The following is a 20,686-nucleotide window of genomic DNA, read 5'->3' on the forward strand; positions in this document are numbered from 1 at the left end:
GAGGCTGCCCCCTATAGCCTTTTGCTACGAGGACAGAGTGGGGGGGAGGGGGTTGCGATGGTCGTAGTTGCGATTTTCCATTTTTCTTCTGGCGCATGTCCCATGTCTCACATTCTCGGCCAAAAATTTTGAAAAATTGGGAAATTGAAAGACACTGTAATGGAAATATTGAAGGTAATGGTCCATTCTTCTCATATGTAGCAAAATCTTTCTTTCGAAGTGCTTCTAACCATCGCATCGAACAGTTAAGGCTGCCATAGAAAACCAATGGGGAACATTTCTAACGATAGCGAAAACATGAATAGACAAAAAAGCAAGACTGCCGTCGAGTGATCTGCGGATGTAATGGTTGTTATAGTGAAATCATGTGTAAGGGTTTCGGGGCTTTCATTCGCTATTTTCTCGGCAACGCAGCTACCTTTCCGGACGGGAAAACGAACTATCGGTATTGTTTTTCGAGGAGCAAGCTATCCGTCTTGCTCAGTTTGATAGTTCCCTCCTCTGCTAGCTTCTGTTCTTAACGCTCATATCAGTCACTACACTTCATCGAATAAAGTCGAAGATACAGATCTTGCTTATAGTTAAGCACCAACTGCCGTTCCCAAATTTTAGCAAGTGTAACACATACCATTTGAAATAAGGGCTATCTACATCTGATGAGGAGTGATAAGTCCTGTCTTTTGCTAAGCTGTCCTTACGCCTAATCAATAAAGCCTTGTTTGGGGTCATCAAAATTTGGTGGCTTGGCGACTAAAAAGGAATCCATTGGCTCTGTAGGGCAACATACTTCGGATATGCTTCACAGGGCGGCTGTTACTTGCACGTTTGTAGGTTGAGTAGCGGGGACGATGGTGGTGGTGATGGTGGTGGTGGTGGTGGTGTAACTTGATCACGTGACACGAAAGAAGGACGAAGATACTCGAAAAAGACAGTCAACAATGTGCTCGATTGTGGAGAAGCAGACGAAAACACTGCCGCACCTGCGCGCCTGGCCCTCTCTCGACGCACACGCACGCACGCACGCACGCACGCACGCACGTACGCAAATGCTTCACGTTTGATTAAAAAGTAAAAGTTTGGCCAGGGTGTGATAGCTGGAGAAAAGAAATCACAGAACGACTGAGACACTCGGTAATGGGTACTTGCAGTGGAGCTGAGTTGTGCAACCAAATATGTAAAATAAAGCGTATGTGCTGCCAGAGTGGCGTGGTGGAAACAGCTCGGGTTTAGGCGCTGTGCTGTTGCCGCCAGACTCTATCGTTCTAGCCGCTGCCGTGGAAGCGATTCGCCGTCACCACCAATACTACGCCGCGAGCCCCACCGAGGCTGAAGCGTAGTGAAGGTCGAAGACGTATCAAAACAATTAAAATACGTAAACATCCAGAGAGCTGCGGTGAAATTGCGCATTGTCGAGCATCTTAAATGGTGGTGTAAGCTTCTTTGGAAGTAGGTGAACGTTGGCACTTCAAGTCGCGGCCCAGTGGTTATGGTGCCCGGCTGCTGACCCGGAACACGCGGGTTGGATCGCAGCCGCGGCGGTCGCATTTCGATGGAGGCAAAATGCAAGAGGCCCGTGTACTGTGCGATGTGTCAGTGCACGTTAAAGAACCTCAGGTGGTCGAAATTATCCGGATCCCTGCACCACGGCGTCTCTCATAGTCTGCGTTGCTTTGGGACGTTAAACCCAATAAACCAATAAATCAACAAATGAACTGAGTTCATTCTTTGGATGACAGTACAGTTTAACAATGCTAGAGTATTGTAACATGAAGGACATAAAGCAAGGAAGAACTGCGTGCATCATAAAGTAGACTGTCGTTTATTTCGTCACTGCGCAAGAAGCGTGGGCCCCATTGGCTGGGGCCATCGCATTCTCTATTCAGGACCAACGTTAGGATTCCAGTTTCTGCTGCAAATCTTCGTCAAGTCGCATCTTCTGGACGAAAGGACCGCCCGTGTGCGCAGGAAGTCGCTGATTGGACAGAACTCGTTCCGGCATCCTGGCAGCCTGATGGTCTTTTCGTTAAGCAGCGGCAGCACGTAGAAGCCCTGGTGGCCGCATTCGAACAGCACCAGGCAATGTTGGCTGCAAACGGAACCATGTGCGAAGATCGCCATGGCCTGTAGTACTTGTAGTGGCAGTAGTTGTCAGCCGTCAGCGGTGGCTCGGTTCTTCCAAGGCCTAACTTGCCGATGAGGCTCTTTATAACCGGTGCGTGAGTGAAATACAAGGCTGATCTTAGCCGCCTATTTGCGCGGGGTCGGCCGGTGAGTCTTTCTTGTACTTTTTCCCTGCGGAAAGGGCCGGAAACCGTAATTGTTTTTTGTGCCCAGTAGAGACAATATCAAGCGGGTATGCGAACTCTAAGGTAGATGAGGGTCTACATTACATGGCCTACATGACATTCATCAAGTTGCGTTCTTGATGGGGTCTCATTGTAGACGGCATATTCCTTTATTATTCAAAGCGATATGGAAAGGTTACTCACGAAACGCTTTAACTTTTAAAGTTGTATTAAATGCTGACTTTCGTAGCTGGCTACATTGTTTACTCACTGACCGCTCATACTTTGTGATAGCAATAAAGTGGACTCTTCTCCAGGTGAATATAGCGGGCCTGCAGGATGGGTGCTGTAGGTACTGGGCATTCTTACTGAAGTGAACTACTTACCTAATGACATATGTTCATCGATTAATATTTTTGCGAATGCATGTGGTATGTAACACGAAATTAAGAGTGGAGTGGATCTAATGAAGGTATATTTCATTCTGATATTAACCATGTTTTCGAGTGGGCTATCCTATGAAAAATGAGATGAGACACTAGGAAAAGCAAATATATGCGTGTATTTCAGAGTAATAGGCTGCCTACATACCGGCTCAATAAAGGTGGTATTGAATCTATGCTCTATTACAAATATTCAGACGTATTTATTTCTTCTAATCTTTCTTTAGAGTCCCATGTCGTTCATATAAGCAACTTCAGTCATCCACTCCCCTCTGTAGTGCCCCAGGCCTTGAGGGTAAAATAAATAAATAAATAAATACATAACTAAATAAATAAATAAATACCATCACATGCTAAGCCATAGGCGCCGAAATTTTTACGTTGCTTCTAGCAGAGTTTAAGCTTGTCTTTATAAATAGTTATTACGCACTAAATTAAAATATGCAGCACCTGTCTGGGGTCCTACTGAAGAGACGCTCATCTCCCAAATCGAATGTGCACAAAACTTAGTTGCTCGTTTCGTTCTTTGAAATTATCACCGTGACTCTAGCGTTAGCACTGTGAAAAATAACTTTTCATTGTCACTGCTGTCGCGACGTAGAAATGCATTCCACCTGTGCTTATTTTACAAGATATATAATGAAAGCCCCATCCTGAAGAAGAGATTAATAACAGAAGCATGTTGCGTTTCAGCTCTTACCCTATAAAGTCTGAATTCCTTCATGCTAATAATTTTATTAATAATAATTGTTTTTTGGGGAAAGGAAATAGCGCAGTATCTGTCTCATATATCGGCAGACACCTGAACCGCGCCGTAAGGGAAGAGATAAAGAAGGGAGTGAAAGAAGAAAGCAAGAAAGAGGTGCTGTAGTGGAGGGCTCCGGAGTAATTTCGACCACTTGAGGATCTTTAGCGTGCACTGACATCGCACAACACACGGGCGCCTTAGCGTGTTGCCTCCATAAAAACGCAGCCGCCGCGGTCGGGCTCGAAACCGGGAACTCAAGGAAACATTTTTACGTGTCATTCAAGCCCAGTACATCTAGAAGTCGGAATCGTTCTATGTTAAGATCATGCTTAAATCTGCCGAAACTAGCCCTCTCTCTCGTCATCGCATGAAATGTTGGTATTTGTTAAAGGGACTGTGAAGGGGACTCTAATTAAGTTGCGGCATGCCTGGGATATTGAAGCACACCGCTTCACGAATGGTGTCTAGCAAGAATTTTTTAAATGCGCTTTGTAGAAGCTGAGTTATCTGTAGTTAAAATTTGAATTTCAGCGTCTTCGCGCATTTCCCTCTCTCGTCACTTTTTTGCACGCTAGAAGGTAGGCGCTCCTTCGCCGACCCCCCTCTGGGAGCGGAGCTTCCCGACCCGCCGGAGCTAAGCGGCTTATTGGCCGCGGCCACGGTAGCTGCCTGACTTCTGAAAGAATCTAACCAATGGCCTCCTCTAACCTTGTCTACGCAGATGCGGGGGACGGAGGAGGGCGCGGGCATGAAAAATTCGCCGGGAAGGGCTCGCCAACTTTGACGCGTGATTGTGGGTCGTCTGCTGCTTTTAGAACAGTATTATTTGGCTCTGGTGTTCATGGCAACACAGTGCAGTGATTGAGTGAGTTGATGTGATCTCCTCGGAAGGCGTTTCAGAGCCCCTTTAATGTCGCCATTCTTTTTCAGTTCCTTTCGATGATCGACCTGTTCGTTCGAAACTATTTTGGATTTTGCTATTCAGCTCACCTTATCTTATCCACCAGCTCGTCTACGAGTACGCAACCCATGGCGACGCTTCGTTCGTTCCCGTAGACGTCCTTCTCGTAGTCGTCCAAGTCGTCGGCGTACTCAAAGAGGTCGAGGTCCTCCCTGTCGAACAGGTAGCAGAAGGGGGACCATCCATAATGGGCCACTTCGAAGGAGCAAATCTTCGCCATTAGCTTGACATCGCCTAGGAAAGAAAATGGTACGTTACCACTGAATTATGCAGTCTCAGAACGTGTCCTTCCTGCTCTGTCTCAATACAAAAAGACAACGCTGTGCCTTTTAGTGGGAATGCAGTACTTCACTGACCTTTGAAACGTTGACCTCTGCCCCTTTACCTTTGATACATTGACTCAATTCAATACGGTGTGTCTAGGGGAAGGTCGCTGTTGTGTACTCGAACTTTGCAGTGGAAGAAGAGAGGCAGCCGGGCACTTGAGCAGCGAACAAAAGCGGACTGAACGTTTAATAGACGAGTACGTCTGCATGCTTCCCCATGGGCACAGAAATTCGCTTAGACATACTGTAGACGTCCAGAATGTCCATCGGACATCCAAGGGGGGCTCAGTGCCCATTGGTTTATTGGGTATTATGCCACAGAGAGGGAGGCTAGGCCTTACAGCTGTTTTTATAGGGCATAGTAGGTGGCTCAGAAGGCGTCACAGTTGCCTGATGGCTATATAAAAATACGCTAGATACAGCCGTACATGACAGTCACGTGGTACGGAAGTTTAAAATGAACTGTCTTGGAGGACAATGTAAGGCAGTGTCTCTAGGCAATAGTCAATCGAATTCGAAGAAGTTAAGGCAATGTTTAGACAATAGTCAGGCTAATTCGAAACCAAGTACTTTCACACGTCATGCACTGTTTAACGGCATTAAAGCTATGTCAATTTTTTGTCACTCTTTTTTCTCCTGGTCCTGCCGTGTGAATATGTGCAGCTTTGATCACTGGAATTTAGTAGTCTTCAACGAAACAGATGTCGTGAAAAGCTTATCTTAACGTTAAACTCGTCTGATGCAATGACGGGCACGTGCTGTCTGAATAGTGCTCGCGGCTAGTTTGAATGCAAGGCTACAGAGAAGTCTGCCGAACGGCTTTTCTAAGAAGATAAATTTGTCAGCCATAATTGCGTAGTCAAAGAACCAAATAATGCCCGCTGTCGGAATGACTACTGGATCAGTCTTGCAGCAGCTTAGACTGATTCAATGGTTGCCTAAAGTGCGCTCGCCTGGATCGTTTACTTTTATTTCTGCGCCTTTTTTCGTTGCACGCAATAAGTGAGCGTATAAAGCTGTCAGTAAATCAGCCTTGTACCCGTACAGCAAATTCCTTTCAACGTAAGACAATTTTTGCGCGAAGTCAGAAGGAATCTAGTACACAAACCTGTTGAGACATTTACGCCAATCCTTTTAGAAAAAGCTTCAACCATTTTGCTGACTTGCTTGCCACTTAGAAACGCCTTTTCTTGTTTCGATTCAGTCTTGTTCACACCTTGCGTCTGTGGAAACGAAGGTCGGGGCAAAAGGTTAGGACGCAACTAGAATGCAGCGCTTTATATATGACGCCTTGGGCCTTCGAAACATGTCTTTTAGAGTCGGGCACGCACTGTAGTACACTAGCAGTGTGTGGGGTAGTGTGCATGTTCATGCCGGCATGTTTAATATACTTCTGATTTGTCCAATTCGCTCATTTTATGGCTCACTGAAACTATACATATGAAAACAGCTCAATCTGCAGCAGGCGCTGTGGACGGCATTTACTCTCATAAAAAATTAGCAGTGGCTTAGCTCGGCTATGCTAGGACATACGTAGCGTGAGCTACGATGAGCCTCAATTGCCGCTGAGCAGCAATTTCGCTCTCCTTCTCCATGGATATACCGCACTGGCAAATGCCCCGCTATATGTATACCCCCGCATATTCCTCTGCGCCTGCGCACAAAATGAGAGGCGCTACCAAGCGGCTCCGGCGCAGCGTCAGGCTTGGCTACTGTGCAACGGAGGCCTCGCACAGCTGGGCACGCGCCGGCGCCAGTGCGTCTGCCGCGGCTATGACCGCCGAGGCGCGCGCGGCGGCGGCGGCTCCGGCGCGCCAGCTGTGTGCTGTGTGACGTCACTGCTCCTCGCGCATGCGTAGCATGGCTCTCCAGGAGCCACGCGAAACTGCACAACCTCGGCCAGTGTAGCTCACGCTACAAAACGATGTCTTTAGCATCAAAGTAGTGAAAAATATGGCACACGTTTCATCGCATGTCGTCTTCGCCAAAGCGTGGGTGGAAACTGCTGGAGTCCGGGACTGAGGACCCAGTCCACAATCCGCTCCGGTCTGCTTTTACGCAATAAATGCTTATTTTCTTTCTCTCTTTCTTCGTGGTGCAGGACATCTTTTTTTCTTCGAATTATGCGAAAGTCGAGTACATCTTGCCTATTTCAATGCTACACATTGCAATAATATAGAAATGCTTGGGACAATATTAGATGTAGTAAGTCGTGCAGACGGGAATGTTGCAGTCTCTAGTTCAAAATCACCAGCCGCTCAAGGATGAAACACTGCAGCATCTCCGCTCAGACCAGCGTTCATCTGTACAACAATAACTGTTCAGCTAGTTGATCTTCCATCATCTTTCGTGAACCAGCGCGAAAAGACAACAGACAAGTAGAAGAAAGAAGAGTTTCAACACCCGTCATCCTTCTTCTACTTGTCCGTTGTCTTTTTGCGTTGGCTCATCAACGTTCATCTATATTTCAAAGCGTGTACTATTCGAGATTCTCATTAAGATGCTTAATCTGGAAAGCTCAACTAATCGAAATTCTTGTCAAGATGCTTTAAGCAGAAATCGGAATAGGCTCGTCAGAACAAGCGCAGCTTCGTTAAAGCTGGGAAGCTATGATGGTAAAATGATTTCTGGTTGTATGTATACGAGTTACCATTTAGCCCAAACATTGGGATAATAAAGATAGAAAGAAAAAAGTTGGGGAAGAATTTGGACAAATGCACTCCCAGGTAGTTCTGTGCTAAATAAAATGCTTCTACGAGCAGAATCGTAATTATCGTCGAGAAAGGCCTGCCCTCATTTAGATTTGGAGCCTCTGCCTTTTTTAGCTTTGTGGTACAACGTTCTTTTCACTTGCAGTTTGGCACATCTTAGTATTAAAATACTGAATAAACTGGTACCACTACTAGTGGACACCGAAAATTGTTTACAATAGTTTATGTAATATTTAAAACCAGTAATTAAAGGTAAGGCTTTAAATAGACAGTGAGATGCTGACAAATAGCAGACAAACTTTCGCTTAAGCGAAACCAAAGAGACCGTTCCTTGAGGTATGCTGTCACGTGAGGTCAAAGTGAACAAAAATTTGGCAGGTGCTCTATACGTGTAATGCAAACGTGAGGAACGGAGTCCAACAATTGGAGTAAATCTCACCTTTAGACGGTCTTCGCAAATGCTATCGAACCCCAACAGGCTATCGTTTAGCTGCAGATATTTCAAGTTCTCGAACTTCTTGAACTCTGGAACAGGTAGAAAGGTAGCAACGTTGAAAATTCTGTGAACTTTATTTCGAACGAGAACTTCAGATTTCATCTCGAAAAAGAAAACATTGCCAAGTTTTCGCCATAGCCAGGTGGAGAAATGACGATAATTATATTGCCAGACTCACGGAAACACTCCATGCGATGCTCACTTCATCTAATGACCTCAGACAATACAGGCTTTGCTCAGAGGTTTTCAGGCCACATGGTTTCTTTTGAGCCTTGATAGGACCCACTATGCGCCTGAATGCCTTAAAAGCCGAAGACCAGAGTCTGATGGCGTGTCTGGAAACTATGAGGCCTGAAATGTTTTGACTAAGGCTGTGTATTTTAGAAAGCACCCACTGCCTATCCGTATTGACGTTACTGCAGTGCACAACCGTTGCGACCAGGGCAAACCTGTCAATATGCCCCCAAATGAATCTGTGCGATGCCGGTGTACGTTAAAGAACCCCAGGTGGTCGAAGTTTCCGGAGCCTTCCACTGCGATGTCCCTTATAGCCCGAGTCGCTTTGGGAGATTAAACCCCTAATAAACCAAACCAAACCAAACCGAATCGCTCTCTCTCCGGTGCTGTGGCACATATTGTCTTTTAGTTAATTACCCCTAAACTTTCGTCGGTATGAGTTGACGTTACCACACAACAAAAAGATCCCTAACCCGCTGTCATGGGTCACATTACCGATGACACACATGACATAGTTTTTTAACAGTTCATGTCAATCATGAGTGACAAGAGCCTTTTAAGCGCTATATTTACAGTTAAGTAAAGTCGCAACTGAATCCTCGAAGATATTTCATTGTGGCACTCTTCCTCATCCCTTTCTCACCTACATTTGACCTTGAAATTTTTTGTGACATTATGTGATTGAGCAGTCAGTGTTATTTAATATTAAAACGAGCCTTCTTCAGGTTCATACAGCAGTGGGCTTGATCACGTGACTGAAACTAAAAGAGTGGTGAAATGAAAAAAAATTCAGTTACATTTGTTCTTGGTGCGAGCAAACGTCAGACTTGCTCATCAGTGGTATCAGCGTCCGGCGAATGGAGAGCTGACTCAGTAAAGCATTGCAAATTTCAGTTGTATTCTTATAAAAAAGACAAATTAAACTTCACTACGCGCAGTGTCGTTTGACGCACTTATTATGGTTACATAGTCTGGAGTGGCGGTTGTGCGCTTTTAAGTAATTGTGATTATCAATATTTAAGGTCCAAAGAAGAAGCTTGAATATTAATTTCATTGTAGCAATTCTTGTTCGGAAACACACGGTTTGCATCAGTGCCCTAAAGCACCAGGTTGTAACAATTTCATGGTAACAGTACTTCGAGGACATTATTCTGCATAGAGTGGTCTGTTCTGAATTTTTTTCTGCCTTTTCGACAATATATTTCGGGTGTTGGGCCCAAATTTTGCCATCAGCTTCTAAAATAGGTAGCACTCAGAATTTGCTTTCCTTCAATGATGTCCTTATAGGGTATTTAGCATTACCTGTCTTCACGACTGCTGAAAACATTTTGGAGCTACCAATTTCAAAACAGCCGTTTCTGCTTTCGCTCACGAAACAGCTCGTCAGTCGATAGCTTGAATTCGAAAGAAGCGCACTTCTCCGGTGGGTGCAAATGGGCTCAATAATACGCTTATTACTATTATTACTACTACTAAGGTAACTAAAACTGGGTTCGATCCCGGCCGCGATGGTCGCATTTCGATGGAGGCGAAAGGAAAAGGCTCTTCCCGTGTGCTGTGCAATGTCAGTGCACGTTAAAGAACCCCAGGTGGTCGAAATTGGCCGGAGCCCTTCACTACGGCGTCCCTCACAGCCTGAGTTTCTTTGTGACGTTAAACCGCATAAACCAAACCAGGAGACGCAACTAAAGCGTCACAAGTCAGTATTCCGTTATGACTCATGGGGATACATGCTCATGTCACAACACGTAAGTGCACAACTACCGCAATGCTGATTTAAATGGGACGCCACTAAGTCGAGGCAGAGCCTTGCTGGCAGAGCACAGTAGATAATAAGACACATGTGCCTACCTTTCTTCCTTAAAACTTCCTTTAAGAAAGCCTTTGCAGTGTCTTGCGTCCTTACTTTGGTCGTCGCCGTTACAGTGTACCAGTCTTCTTCAAAACGATCACGAAGCAGACTAGGAAACATCTTCTGAAGTCTGGCGGCTGCATATAGCAAGTAGCGAACGCAGAAATATTCAGCGATTCTGTAGGAAGAATGTCTCACGAGAAAAACAACGCAGCTATTGCACGTTTTATTTCGCATTGATATAAAACTGCCTTAACCAAAGATAAAAAAAAAACGCTAGATATCACTGCGGAAAGCCGCATTGGGAGAATGCGAAAGCTCTGACGCCTCCTCCACACTGGTCACCCCTATTTGCCTCTCTTTGATTCTCTTTGCCTCTCTTTGCCTCCCTTTGATTCTATTTAATCACCCATTTCGGTTTTTCAAATTTGGCGCCATGGTTGCTTTCCCGTCGACTTACTATATTCCCGTCCAACATTTTCAACCGTTCAATTAATTTTCCTTCTAATTAATGAACTAATTACTCGATATAGATGAAATTTTCAAAATTAATTTTCATTCCCCAAACACTTTTAAACCCATTTCGGACTTTATTTTCACTCTTTTGCACAGTTTTCTACTATTTTGCTGTCCAGGGATGTTTTCCCGTCCACTCACTATATCGACGTCCGCGCTCTTTCGACGTTTCTTCGATATTTTTGGCTCTGATTAATTAACTAATCATCCTATCGAAATAATTTTTTGCGCATCATCCTCTTATCATCCTGTAACGATTACAACCATTCGTTTGATCCTAACTTCTGAGAAAGTCAACTGCTTGCACCGCGTTTTGATAACACGACCCCACCGGTATAGCCTGGTAATGCTTTCGCATTAAAAATAACAGGGGACGTTTGAAACATGGCTCGAGGTCATTCTTTGCGCTTTCTTTGTCGCTGTTGAGTTATAACAACTGAGCATTATGCTTGCTGTGTATAAACACAATAAGTTCGCTTGCAGGCTCGCATGCTACGCGATAACTGTCTAGTGGTCGCCGGTGTTTTCGCAAATACGGCATTTGTAATCACTGCTTACGGGATTAATTTCCAACTTTAGTTATCTGCTTGTTTCCTGTGGATATTCACCCAACTAGGAGGCACTGTGAGTTCTATAAGACGGCGTTTGTGTGGCGGTGAGAGAGACCGACGCAGATAAAGTCCTCACTGTAGATAAGACGTGAAGATGTCTTCGAAAGCCGGCAGTTATGCTTAGAACAAAATAAGATTCCGACTGCCTAATTGACATTCTTTCGTCATATTCGTAGCTTTTTGAATTGTTGTGGCTGGAATAATGTAGGAGTTAGGTATTGGTTCCGTAAAGACCAAAACTTTACAAATTAAAAAAAGGCGTATTGTTTCAGGGAAAACTTGGTTTCCTTCGATTCTCGTAAAGTCGAACAGATATCTCAAGGATGGGGTGAAAACTTATTTTGGCTCCAGCTCCGCGCTCAAGAAAATGTACTATGCTAGTGCACAACGCTGAAGGAACCTTGTGGAAACTAACGACTGTCATGTGCTTGAAGTTTTGTTGGATGTTAATTTTGGGTGACATTAAGCACCTTTTAACGCCTATTACTCATCACAAAGTTTATTATTGGAAAGGTAGGGTTTAGACGCAAGAAGACGGAATACAGCTGCGGTATCCGTTGCCGTAGCGTGGGCAAACGTTCGCGCGTAAGCTGACACGGCGTCGTTTTGGGATCAGTGTGCAAACGCTACCGAAAAACAACATGCTACTCCAGGTTCACTGTGCTTGTAATGTATATAGACTGTGTGATGTTCGGTGAATGTTGAATGTCACACCTGATGTGGTGTTATCACTATCCACACGGACTTGCGGGTTCGAGGCACGGGATCAGGTGTTTACGAAAGAAACGAACTAAAAAGACGACACGCGAACACATCGAGGCAAAAAACATAAAACAGAGGAGACTAACAGGAAGGCAGACACCGTGGAAGACCAAACAAATTAAAGCTAAGAAAACAGCAAAACTGAAAGTGACCGACAAAATAACAAAATAAGGTCAAAGGAAATCGACTGTGACTGGTCATCCATGACGCTTGTGCAGTGCGTCAGCAAAGCAGTATTCCTCAGCGAAGCCTGACAGAAAAAAGTGGACAGGCTGTCAGACGACGTAAGATAGTGCACACTGAGTCTAAAACAAAGAGAAAAAAAGTAGGCCACTCGTGGCAGTCCGCAAATGTCTGGAAGAGCAAGCTCAGCTTCATAAAATTAGCTGTGCGCTGCCAGTTCCCGGAGGTTCACAACTAGCATTGGTGTTAACAAGAAAAAAAACAGACAAAAAGATTGCATTCTGTGTTGAGGGCGTTATTAATGGTAGCTTCCGTGGCTGAAACCACCACCCACATTTGTTTTTCTGCTTCAGCAGTAAAATTAGGCTTATATTCTAGCTTTTTTTCAGCAGTGGCTAGAGTAAGATACAAAAATTGCAACAAATAGGTAGTGAAACATCATCAGAACAACAAATTACTTGCCTATTTGTGCTGTGTCTTTGATGCCGGATTTCGTTACTTGGTATTCGTCAGATACGTTCCACTTATACTTCCACTTTTTAAGCAGCTTCACGTGGTCCTTGCACAAGTGAGCTACAGAGAAAAATATATTGAAAAAAAAATTGCTGATACAAGTTCTTCAATTAACAGAAGTTTCGATATGCAAGCGATGCAAATTGGCTAATAAATGGTAAGCAATACGATGAATTTAATTGCAATGGCCCGTCCCAAAGGCTGTTTAGGTGTTGTAATCAACCTTTCCTGTTTAGTAAAATACCCAATCCCGACCGGTTTTCGGGCTGCTAAAATTTTGACAGTTTTTAAAATTATGTCCGGGCAAAACAAACAAACAAACAAACAAACAAACAAACAAACAAACAAACTTTAAGCAGCAGGTTCATACATTTCAAGCCTTCAGACACTATTGACCCGCTGAAGAACGAAGAGCCAATCTGTATGTTGCGTTTTTTTCTCTAAAAATACCTAAATTCCGACTTCATGGCTGATGAAACCAGCTTTTAGAGATTAACAGTTATACACGGCCACATAGATAGCACTTCACTGGTGGTGCATCGGCCGTTTAAGTAGTAGTGCAAAAAAATGGACAGCTCCGGATAAATTGCTCTGGTCATTGCGTAGTGTCCTCTTTTTGAGTAGATGTGGGCGCTAAAGTTTGCGATGAACTGTTTGAATGTCGACGAAGCCTTTTTGGATGGTAGGAAACGACCGAAACGCTATTATCGCACAATGTTCTTTCTTACCGGAGTTCAGGCGAGAAGCGTTCAGAATTTCGGATTGAAGCTCTGTGAGCCTGGTACTAAATTTAATAATATCCTTTTTTCCTGGATACCTGGTGGTGTGCCTCATGACGAGCATTAAAAGGAGAGGTGTGCAACCTGCGAAAAAGTACAAGGGAGGAAAGATACCACAATTAAATCTCTGCTATCTTCACTTTTTATGCAACGGCATATGCGAAAAATCTACGCTTGAATATTCAAGCAGGTTCGATGGGTACTAAACAATCGAACCCTACAGTTACTCATCTGCTTCTGCCCTCCAACCTTGCACGCTAGCGTTGTGCCTTCGTCAGAATTGTACCAAGCGCCACAAGCAAACAGTTTGCTGAAAATATTTGATTGGTAACTCTTCGACGGCTCTTGTTGGTTGCGCTCATCGTTAACGATAAATAGAAAAGACAACGTAAGTGTGCAGGCCTATGATTGACCCACCTTGGAAATTTCTGTGATGAATATGAATCACAGTGCTAGCAGGAAGCGCGCATTGCAAACTGTGTACTTCACAGTTTTCAACATATTTAAAACTTAGACAAAAGCTTTAGGCGGTCAGCGATGTTACACCCCCTAGATGAATCACTCTCATCTCATTCCATTAACCGACTATTCGTGATTTGTCGCCGAGCCACTGACTTTTCGCACAGCTATTGTTATTTCCCTGCTCCGATAGTTCATAGTTAATTGCGTTTTTGCTAACACGAGAAATAATGAGCGAATATTTTGGGTTAAATACCGACGACAAGTCCTTGTTGTCACGTGGTCTTGTGCAAAACAAATATGTTAACAAATTATTGTCAACGTTACAAGTGCGAATGCAACACGTCCACGAAGGAGAGAAAAGCGCATGACACAAGAGCTATTGGTTTCAAACAAAAACATTCACCTGGAACAAAAACAAAACTACAACACGGATCAGCGGTTAAATAGGTGATAGGAACGTACCTTCCGCAAGGGCTCAGTAGTTACGGCGTTCAGTTGATGAGTGCGAGGTTGCGGGATCGAATCCCGGCTTAGGCGGTCTCATTTCGGCAGAGGCGAAATGCAGAAGGTGACCATAGGCGGTGTGATGTCAGTGAATGTTAAACAACCCCACGTAGTCAAATTTAATCCGAAGCCCTCCATTAACTGCGCCTGTTTCTTTCACTCCATTCTTCATTCCTTCCTTCAATGCGCGCTGCGGTTATCCACCCTTACTGAGGCAGTTAGTGTGCTTTTCATTACCGTGTTGCCAATTTTTGTTATTATTTTTATTAGATAAGTGATTGCTACAAGGTCCAGCATTACATGATTCTTGAAGATTATCTCACATGCGTACGCAGACGCAGGACTAATGCATCATATACTATGGAAGTTAATCACAACCCAGGATAAATCAACGCTTAAAGGGGGTCTGTGACGCCTTCTGAGGAGAGCACATTAACTCACTTAATAACTGTGCTGTGTTGCCATGAAAACCAGAGCCAAATAATACTCTTCTACACGCAGCAGACGACCCACAATCACGCGTCAAAGTTGGCGAGCCCTTTCCGGCGACTTTTTCGTGCTCGCGCCCTCCTCCGTCTCCCACATCTGCGTATACATGTTGAGAGACAGCTATTGGTTAGATTCTTTCAGACGTCAGGCAGCTACCGTGGCCGCGGCCAATAAGCCGCTTATCTCCGGCGGGTCGGGAAGCTCCGCTCCCAGAGGGGGGGGGGGGGGGGGGGGGGAGTCGGCGAAGGAGCGCCTACCTTCTAGCGTGCAAAAAAGTAACGAGAGGAGAGGGAAAGGCGCGAAGACGCTGAAATTCAAATTTTAACTACAGATAACTCAGCTTCTACAAAGCGCATTAAAAAAAATCCTTGCTGGACACTATTCGTGAAGCGGCGTGCTTCAATATTCCAGGCATGCCGCAACTTTATTAGAGCCCCCTACACAGCCTTTTTAAGACAGGCCCCGACATAACGGAATTAACCCCTCTTCGTCACACGCCACGATACGCGGTGCACAGTGTTACAAGTCATGAACGGCACAGTTCGCAACATTTCGCACTTGTAGCACGCCCAGCACTGCAGGTGGTATTAGTACTAAGGTCGCAGAGGTCTCTGAGGTCTCACACCTCTGAGGTCTCACACTTGTGTACCGGCGACGCAGTAACATTCGTCGGCCCACTGGGGCCGAGGAAGAATTGCTGTTTTCATGAAACTACACTGTCGCTTCTCAGCAAGCTTTCACAGTAGGTGAGCGCGCTAAAGATCGGCCTAAATGCACCCCGCTTACGTACGTTTTCGTGTCGTCAGCCGAAAGGACGTCAGAAAGGTTAAGCCTGAAAAGCAACTCCATTTCACAAAAGGACAAGCTGTCAGTTCCAAGAAAACGCGTGGCTTGGCGTCCACAGAAACTTCACTCCGTTTTATCAAAATTTAAGAGCCTTGCAGAGCAGAAATGCTGGACCGTGAGACTAGAACCCTTCCCGGTGCGTGGCCTTTGTAGCCTGCTTATAGTCGTGTGCCGATAAACGAAGCCAAGATTGCCTCGAAAACTTTATTACATTTAATCCGTACTTATAGTCCCAAGCGTAGCAATTAGGGCTTGAACCACGCTTTGGCAGCAGCGTAAAAGCTACAGAGAACAATAAAACATGCCAAGGCATCCGACATATTATTGCAAGGAAACATACCAAACAGTTCTGGACAAAAACATATTTGAACGGGAAATAGCTTATAAACGCAATTTTTTCATACCCCATTGTAAGATTTGACTATAATAATCAATATATGCGCTGATCTCCCGTGGGCAGGTTTGCATTTATTTGGTTTTAACCTTTTTTCTATCGTCAAAAGCATTCCCCATTGGTTTTCTATGGCATTCTTAGCTCCTCGAAAGAATGGACCATTATTTTCTATATTTCCATATCAGTGCCTTACAGTTTTCCAATCCAATATTGACAAAATTTTGTCCAAGATTGTCGGATATATGTGTATGTATGCCTTAAAGCAGCTAAATTTCCCCGGAAAAAGTATTTGGTGAAATTTGGTGTATTGCGGCAATGGAAACCCGAGCTTGCTCAGCCAACGAAAGCTTGGGTTTACAGCCTCCTTAAGCCTGATCTACTGAAGGCGGCCTACAACGATGCTAGTGCGACGTATATCTTCACACGGCACAGAAAATTATCTCTTTGGCAGTGATGGTCACCTTGTATTTCTTTTAGTGCGCTAGCACTTACAGTAGCCATTCCCCGGATTTGGACGTTGTATGTTTGTCTGTCTGTTTGTCTGAAGCCAGTTTGGTGGCAGGGCTGCTCACCGGGTGGTGGGCAACCTGTCCAGCGTGTCAGGCGGCAGCCCATTTAATCGTGGGAGGCTGCTTCGAAAGAGCAGCCTTTGTCGCAACCCAACCCAAGAAACCCAAGTCCCACCGATGGCAACACCTGCCATAGCACCTGCCTTGTGGCACTGCGCCACTGCTCACCTGCCCACCGGGTGGCTTGCTTGCCAATGTGTAGCCTGAGGTAACCAGGCGAGAACCTGGTGCGCTAATTAGGCGGCTGCTCCCCTAAGCGCGCCCAGCTAAGCGGAATGAGCAGCAGCGGTTATGAGGAGAATGTGATTCGAATTAGGCTTGCACAGCACCTAAACGGAAGAAGTTGGGTTGGTAATCAGGTGGAAGCCTGGTTCCACCTAGACGGTCGCAGCTCCAACCGACAAGTCACGTCATGTTAGCGCACGTTTCCGCATTTGGCCTAATTAACCAAATCGACTGTGATTTTTTGACTTTCATTGCACTTACGCTTTCCCCACAGGCCGATCGTACTGGCCAGTCTGATTAAGATATCTTGAGCTTTTTTCCTCGCCTCGCCGCAGAAGCTCCTTCTCGACATTGAAACCAACACTGAAACCTAAGCGTGCTTTTCCGACCTCGTCGGGTTTGGCATTCTGGTTCATCCCCAACATACCTCGCTCGTATACCCGCTTGGCCCGGTTGCTTTCCAGACCCGTGGCATGTGGATAGGTCGTCTTTGTACCGAATAGCGTTGATGGCAGCTTGTAGGGATCGCGGCTGCATCGGCCGTTCCACTCCCTGGGCCGGTAGCAGTCGCTCTCAGCACCAACTGTGAGCGCTAGGATGGCAGCAGCCGCCGTCCACACAGCCCTCATGTTGAAAGCTTGTCGCCTGTAAAAAAGAAAATTAAGGCCGACACGGACGTGTATCGTTGTTCAGGAAGAGAGCTGGAATTTGGCTTTTGCCGGCTTCAGAGTCGATTAATAAGACGGTCGCAAATACGCTAGAAATGAAGCCCACACTCTTTTGGAGCTGTTGTGACTTACAGCTATTCGCTGTCTCCTTTCATTGTCATTTGGGGGTTGAGACTTGCGCAGGAGATTGTAGAGGTATTTACAATTTTTCGCGATTTATATTCAAGTACACCATACTGTGACAGTTCCATTACAGTAGCTGTTTTATCTATTCTACTATATGCAATTCTATTTTTTATCTATTCGAATTTTTAAACATTATTTGAGTCCACACTAAAGGGGTCTTGGACCGCCGTCGTTTATAATCGGCGCGTCTGCAAAGGCACAGAAAAGAGAAGGAACCAGGTGACTTACGTGTAGAACTAGCCAGGGTGTTTCACCTAACAGTTTATACAATTTTTTGAAAATAGGGTTTTTAGTTAGAAGAGTGCTGTTTTCGGCACAGTATTTTCTGTAGTATAGTACACCAGAATGCAGCTAAAGCGTGCTAATTAACAGGCTGGTTAACTAACATCGAATGGTTAAGTTTTCAACTTTTACTGTTCGGGTCCTTAATTATTGATAAACGTGTAGCCCATCGTAACTAATATCTATATCAGTTTTTAGAATTTCGATGATGCTTTTACCCTCGCCGCTGTTGTCCAACAAATTTTGGCTCATTTGACGAGTTACCTGAACTGGAGAAGTTTTCCCTGCAAGCTTCTCGAACGGAATGTATTTTGGCGCGATGTAGCCAAAATTCGTTGGGTCACAGCGCCGAGGGTAACCGCGGTTTCGAAATTCTAAAAAAATTATATAGATATTACTTACGGTGAGCTACATGCCTCTCCTCTCAATAATTAAGGAGCCTAATAGTAATAGTTAAAAAGGTAACTATTGTACATTAGTTAACCAGCCTGCTAGTTAGCCCTTCTTAGCTGTATTCTGATGAACTACATCGCTGACATTGATATGCCGAAAAAAAGCGCTCTTCTAACTCAAAAAGCCTATTTTTAAAAACCGTTTAATGTCTTGGGTGAAAGACACTGTCTACTTCAGCCGGCTCTACTCACGGTAACCAACCATGAAGTTAAAGTGAAGTATAGCTTCAGAGGGCTGTAAAAATGACATTTTCGAAACATTCGCGCCTTTGTGCGAGATCTAGCGGCTCCGGCTGACCTCGTCAAGGCACCTGTACACATCACATAATAGCTCTTGGCCGTCATTTACTTGCCGCAGCCAGTAAAAATTGAGTGCGGAAATCTGAGCATAGACAAACGTATTCACATACACACATGCGCGAATAAAATTGGGAGATAATAGTACGGTTGCTGTCGTGGTAGAAAAATTGCCTTCTCGGCGAACAGAGTGGTCGCTTACTGTTCTACCACCCGTAAACATAAAACGCGAGATGCAAGGGGCCTTAACATTACGTATTACATTTCTTTACGTTCCGAAGCTACACCGTCGCCTATGAGCGACGTCACATTTCACTGTGTGTATATAGCGAATTCTTGCGGATAACGTTTACGCTGAAAGAAGACTTACTCGGGAGGCTTCCTGCAAGCGTCTTTACTGAGACAGTTCTCAGCGCCAAAGGCACTGCCTTCGGGTGTCAGCAGTCCGGGTATAAAAAGGAGCCCCAAGTGGACAAAATGTCACGAGAAATTCAACTTTCCCCTTTGAGTCGTTCAAAGCCTTCCTCGCGGCGAGAAGTGAACGTCGCCCTTAATTGCGACTTCTGTCATTTACGCTTAACCGAAGACGAGTCCTCCATTTGACCTTTGTGTGAACTTCGTTTTTGTTTTTGTGTTCCTTTTGAAAACCACTGTCTCTTCTCCTGATCTTGGTCTGTGTCTTGCGGCTTAGCGTAGAATTTGCGAGCCACGCCTTGCTGCCCAAGCCGCAGTTTGGGACTGCATTGTGCTTAGCAATTCGCTTTGACGCATTACTACAATTATTATTATTGTTGTTGTTTCTTCTGTCAGTCATCCTGCCATGCTTCTGATCGATTTCATAGAAAAGTCAATGTCTCTTTCAAAATTCACGACTTACATCTGGTTGTAATCTGTCATTTTGATGCATCATTCGCCTAAATGCAAGCCGCTGACCCTACAGTTACTACTGTAAGCCCGGTCAACATAGCTAAAAGGCTCATTGTGCGGCCAACGACTAAAAAGCGAACATCTTCTAACGCAGCCTCTGAGAAACGAAATACTTTGTTTATTATATGCGGCTTGGAAACAAGTAAGAAACTGGAACAAAACACAAGTCATAAAAGCTTGAAAAACCTTTGTAATGACACTAAATTAGTTACGGAAGGTAAATGATTTATTGTTAATGTACAAACCCGCTTCGGCAACTTATGCAAAACACTTTCATAGAAAAGAATCGCGAACTGGCTACCATATGAAGCGGGTCATGAGGTGTAAGCTGTGACGGCCACGTAGCGCCTAGATAGGTGGTGTATTGCCTAGATCTAAGAACTCTTCATGTCTTTCACGGTGCGGCAAGATTGGCATGAACTAACAGGAAGCCGTAAAGAACGATTCAGCAAATTCGTACATCAAGAAATCTCAGGCACTTTCTACACAGAGTAAAATAACAGTGTAAAAGAGCAACAGTGTAAAGGAATACTTCTTGATGAAGAATTATGCAACATTACCAGACACCTTGGGTGATTAATAACTCTTTCGGTGCATTATTACGGAACAGTCCAGTGTAAAAGGACCATTAAAATAAAAGACACTACTTCTGAACGCAGAGCCACTTCACTGGCGGCGCATGGTAGCACCGATCTTGTAATGTTTCCAAATGGGGTTACTGCACTTATTACACCCTTAGTCATAAATATGCGCGTAAACAAATATGACTTGATATTACTTTCGACAAACTATTCCTTGCGAGTTGTGACAATCGGATATTTTTTTGGATAAGAGGAAAACTAATTAGGCATCAGGAAAAAGTGCGTTTGTGATACATAATTATCGAGTAATTATTAATTGAATGCTCAAGCTTTGTTCTCTTTCATGGTGGAGCGGCCTGTACTTATGTGTTGCTTGGTCCC

General features: G+C 44.7%; 1 protein-coding gene across 1 annotated transcript; it reads right to left on the reverse strand.

Annotated features, from left to right (window-relative positions):
• Positions 1-1,822: 1,822 nt before the first annotated feature.
• LOC144100493 (multiple inositol polyphosphate phosphatase 1-like) lies at positions 1,823-17,551 on the reverse strand. Its single transcript, XM_077633432.1, is given in 9 exon segments — positions 1,823-2,075; positions 2,078-2,292; positions 4,467-4,671; positions 5,872-5,986; positions 7,914-7,999; positions 10,059-10,196; positions 12,594-12,704; positions 13,373-13,507; positions 17,340-17,551. Coding segments are annotated over 9 exon segments (1,407 nt in total). The 5' UTR covers positions 17,542-17,551; the 3' UTR covers positions 1,823-1,875.
• Positions 17,552-20,686: the final 3,135 nt, after the last annotated feature.

The sequence above is a fragment of the Amblyomma americanum genome, chromosome 8 (assembly GCF_052857255.1).
Source record: "Amblyomma americanum isolate KBUSLIRL-KWMA chromosome 8, ASM5285725v1, whole genome shotgun sequence".
Lineage (NCBI taxonomy): Eukaryota > Metazoa > Arthropoda > Arachnida > Ixodida > Ixodidae > Amblyomma > Amblyomma americanum.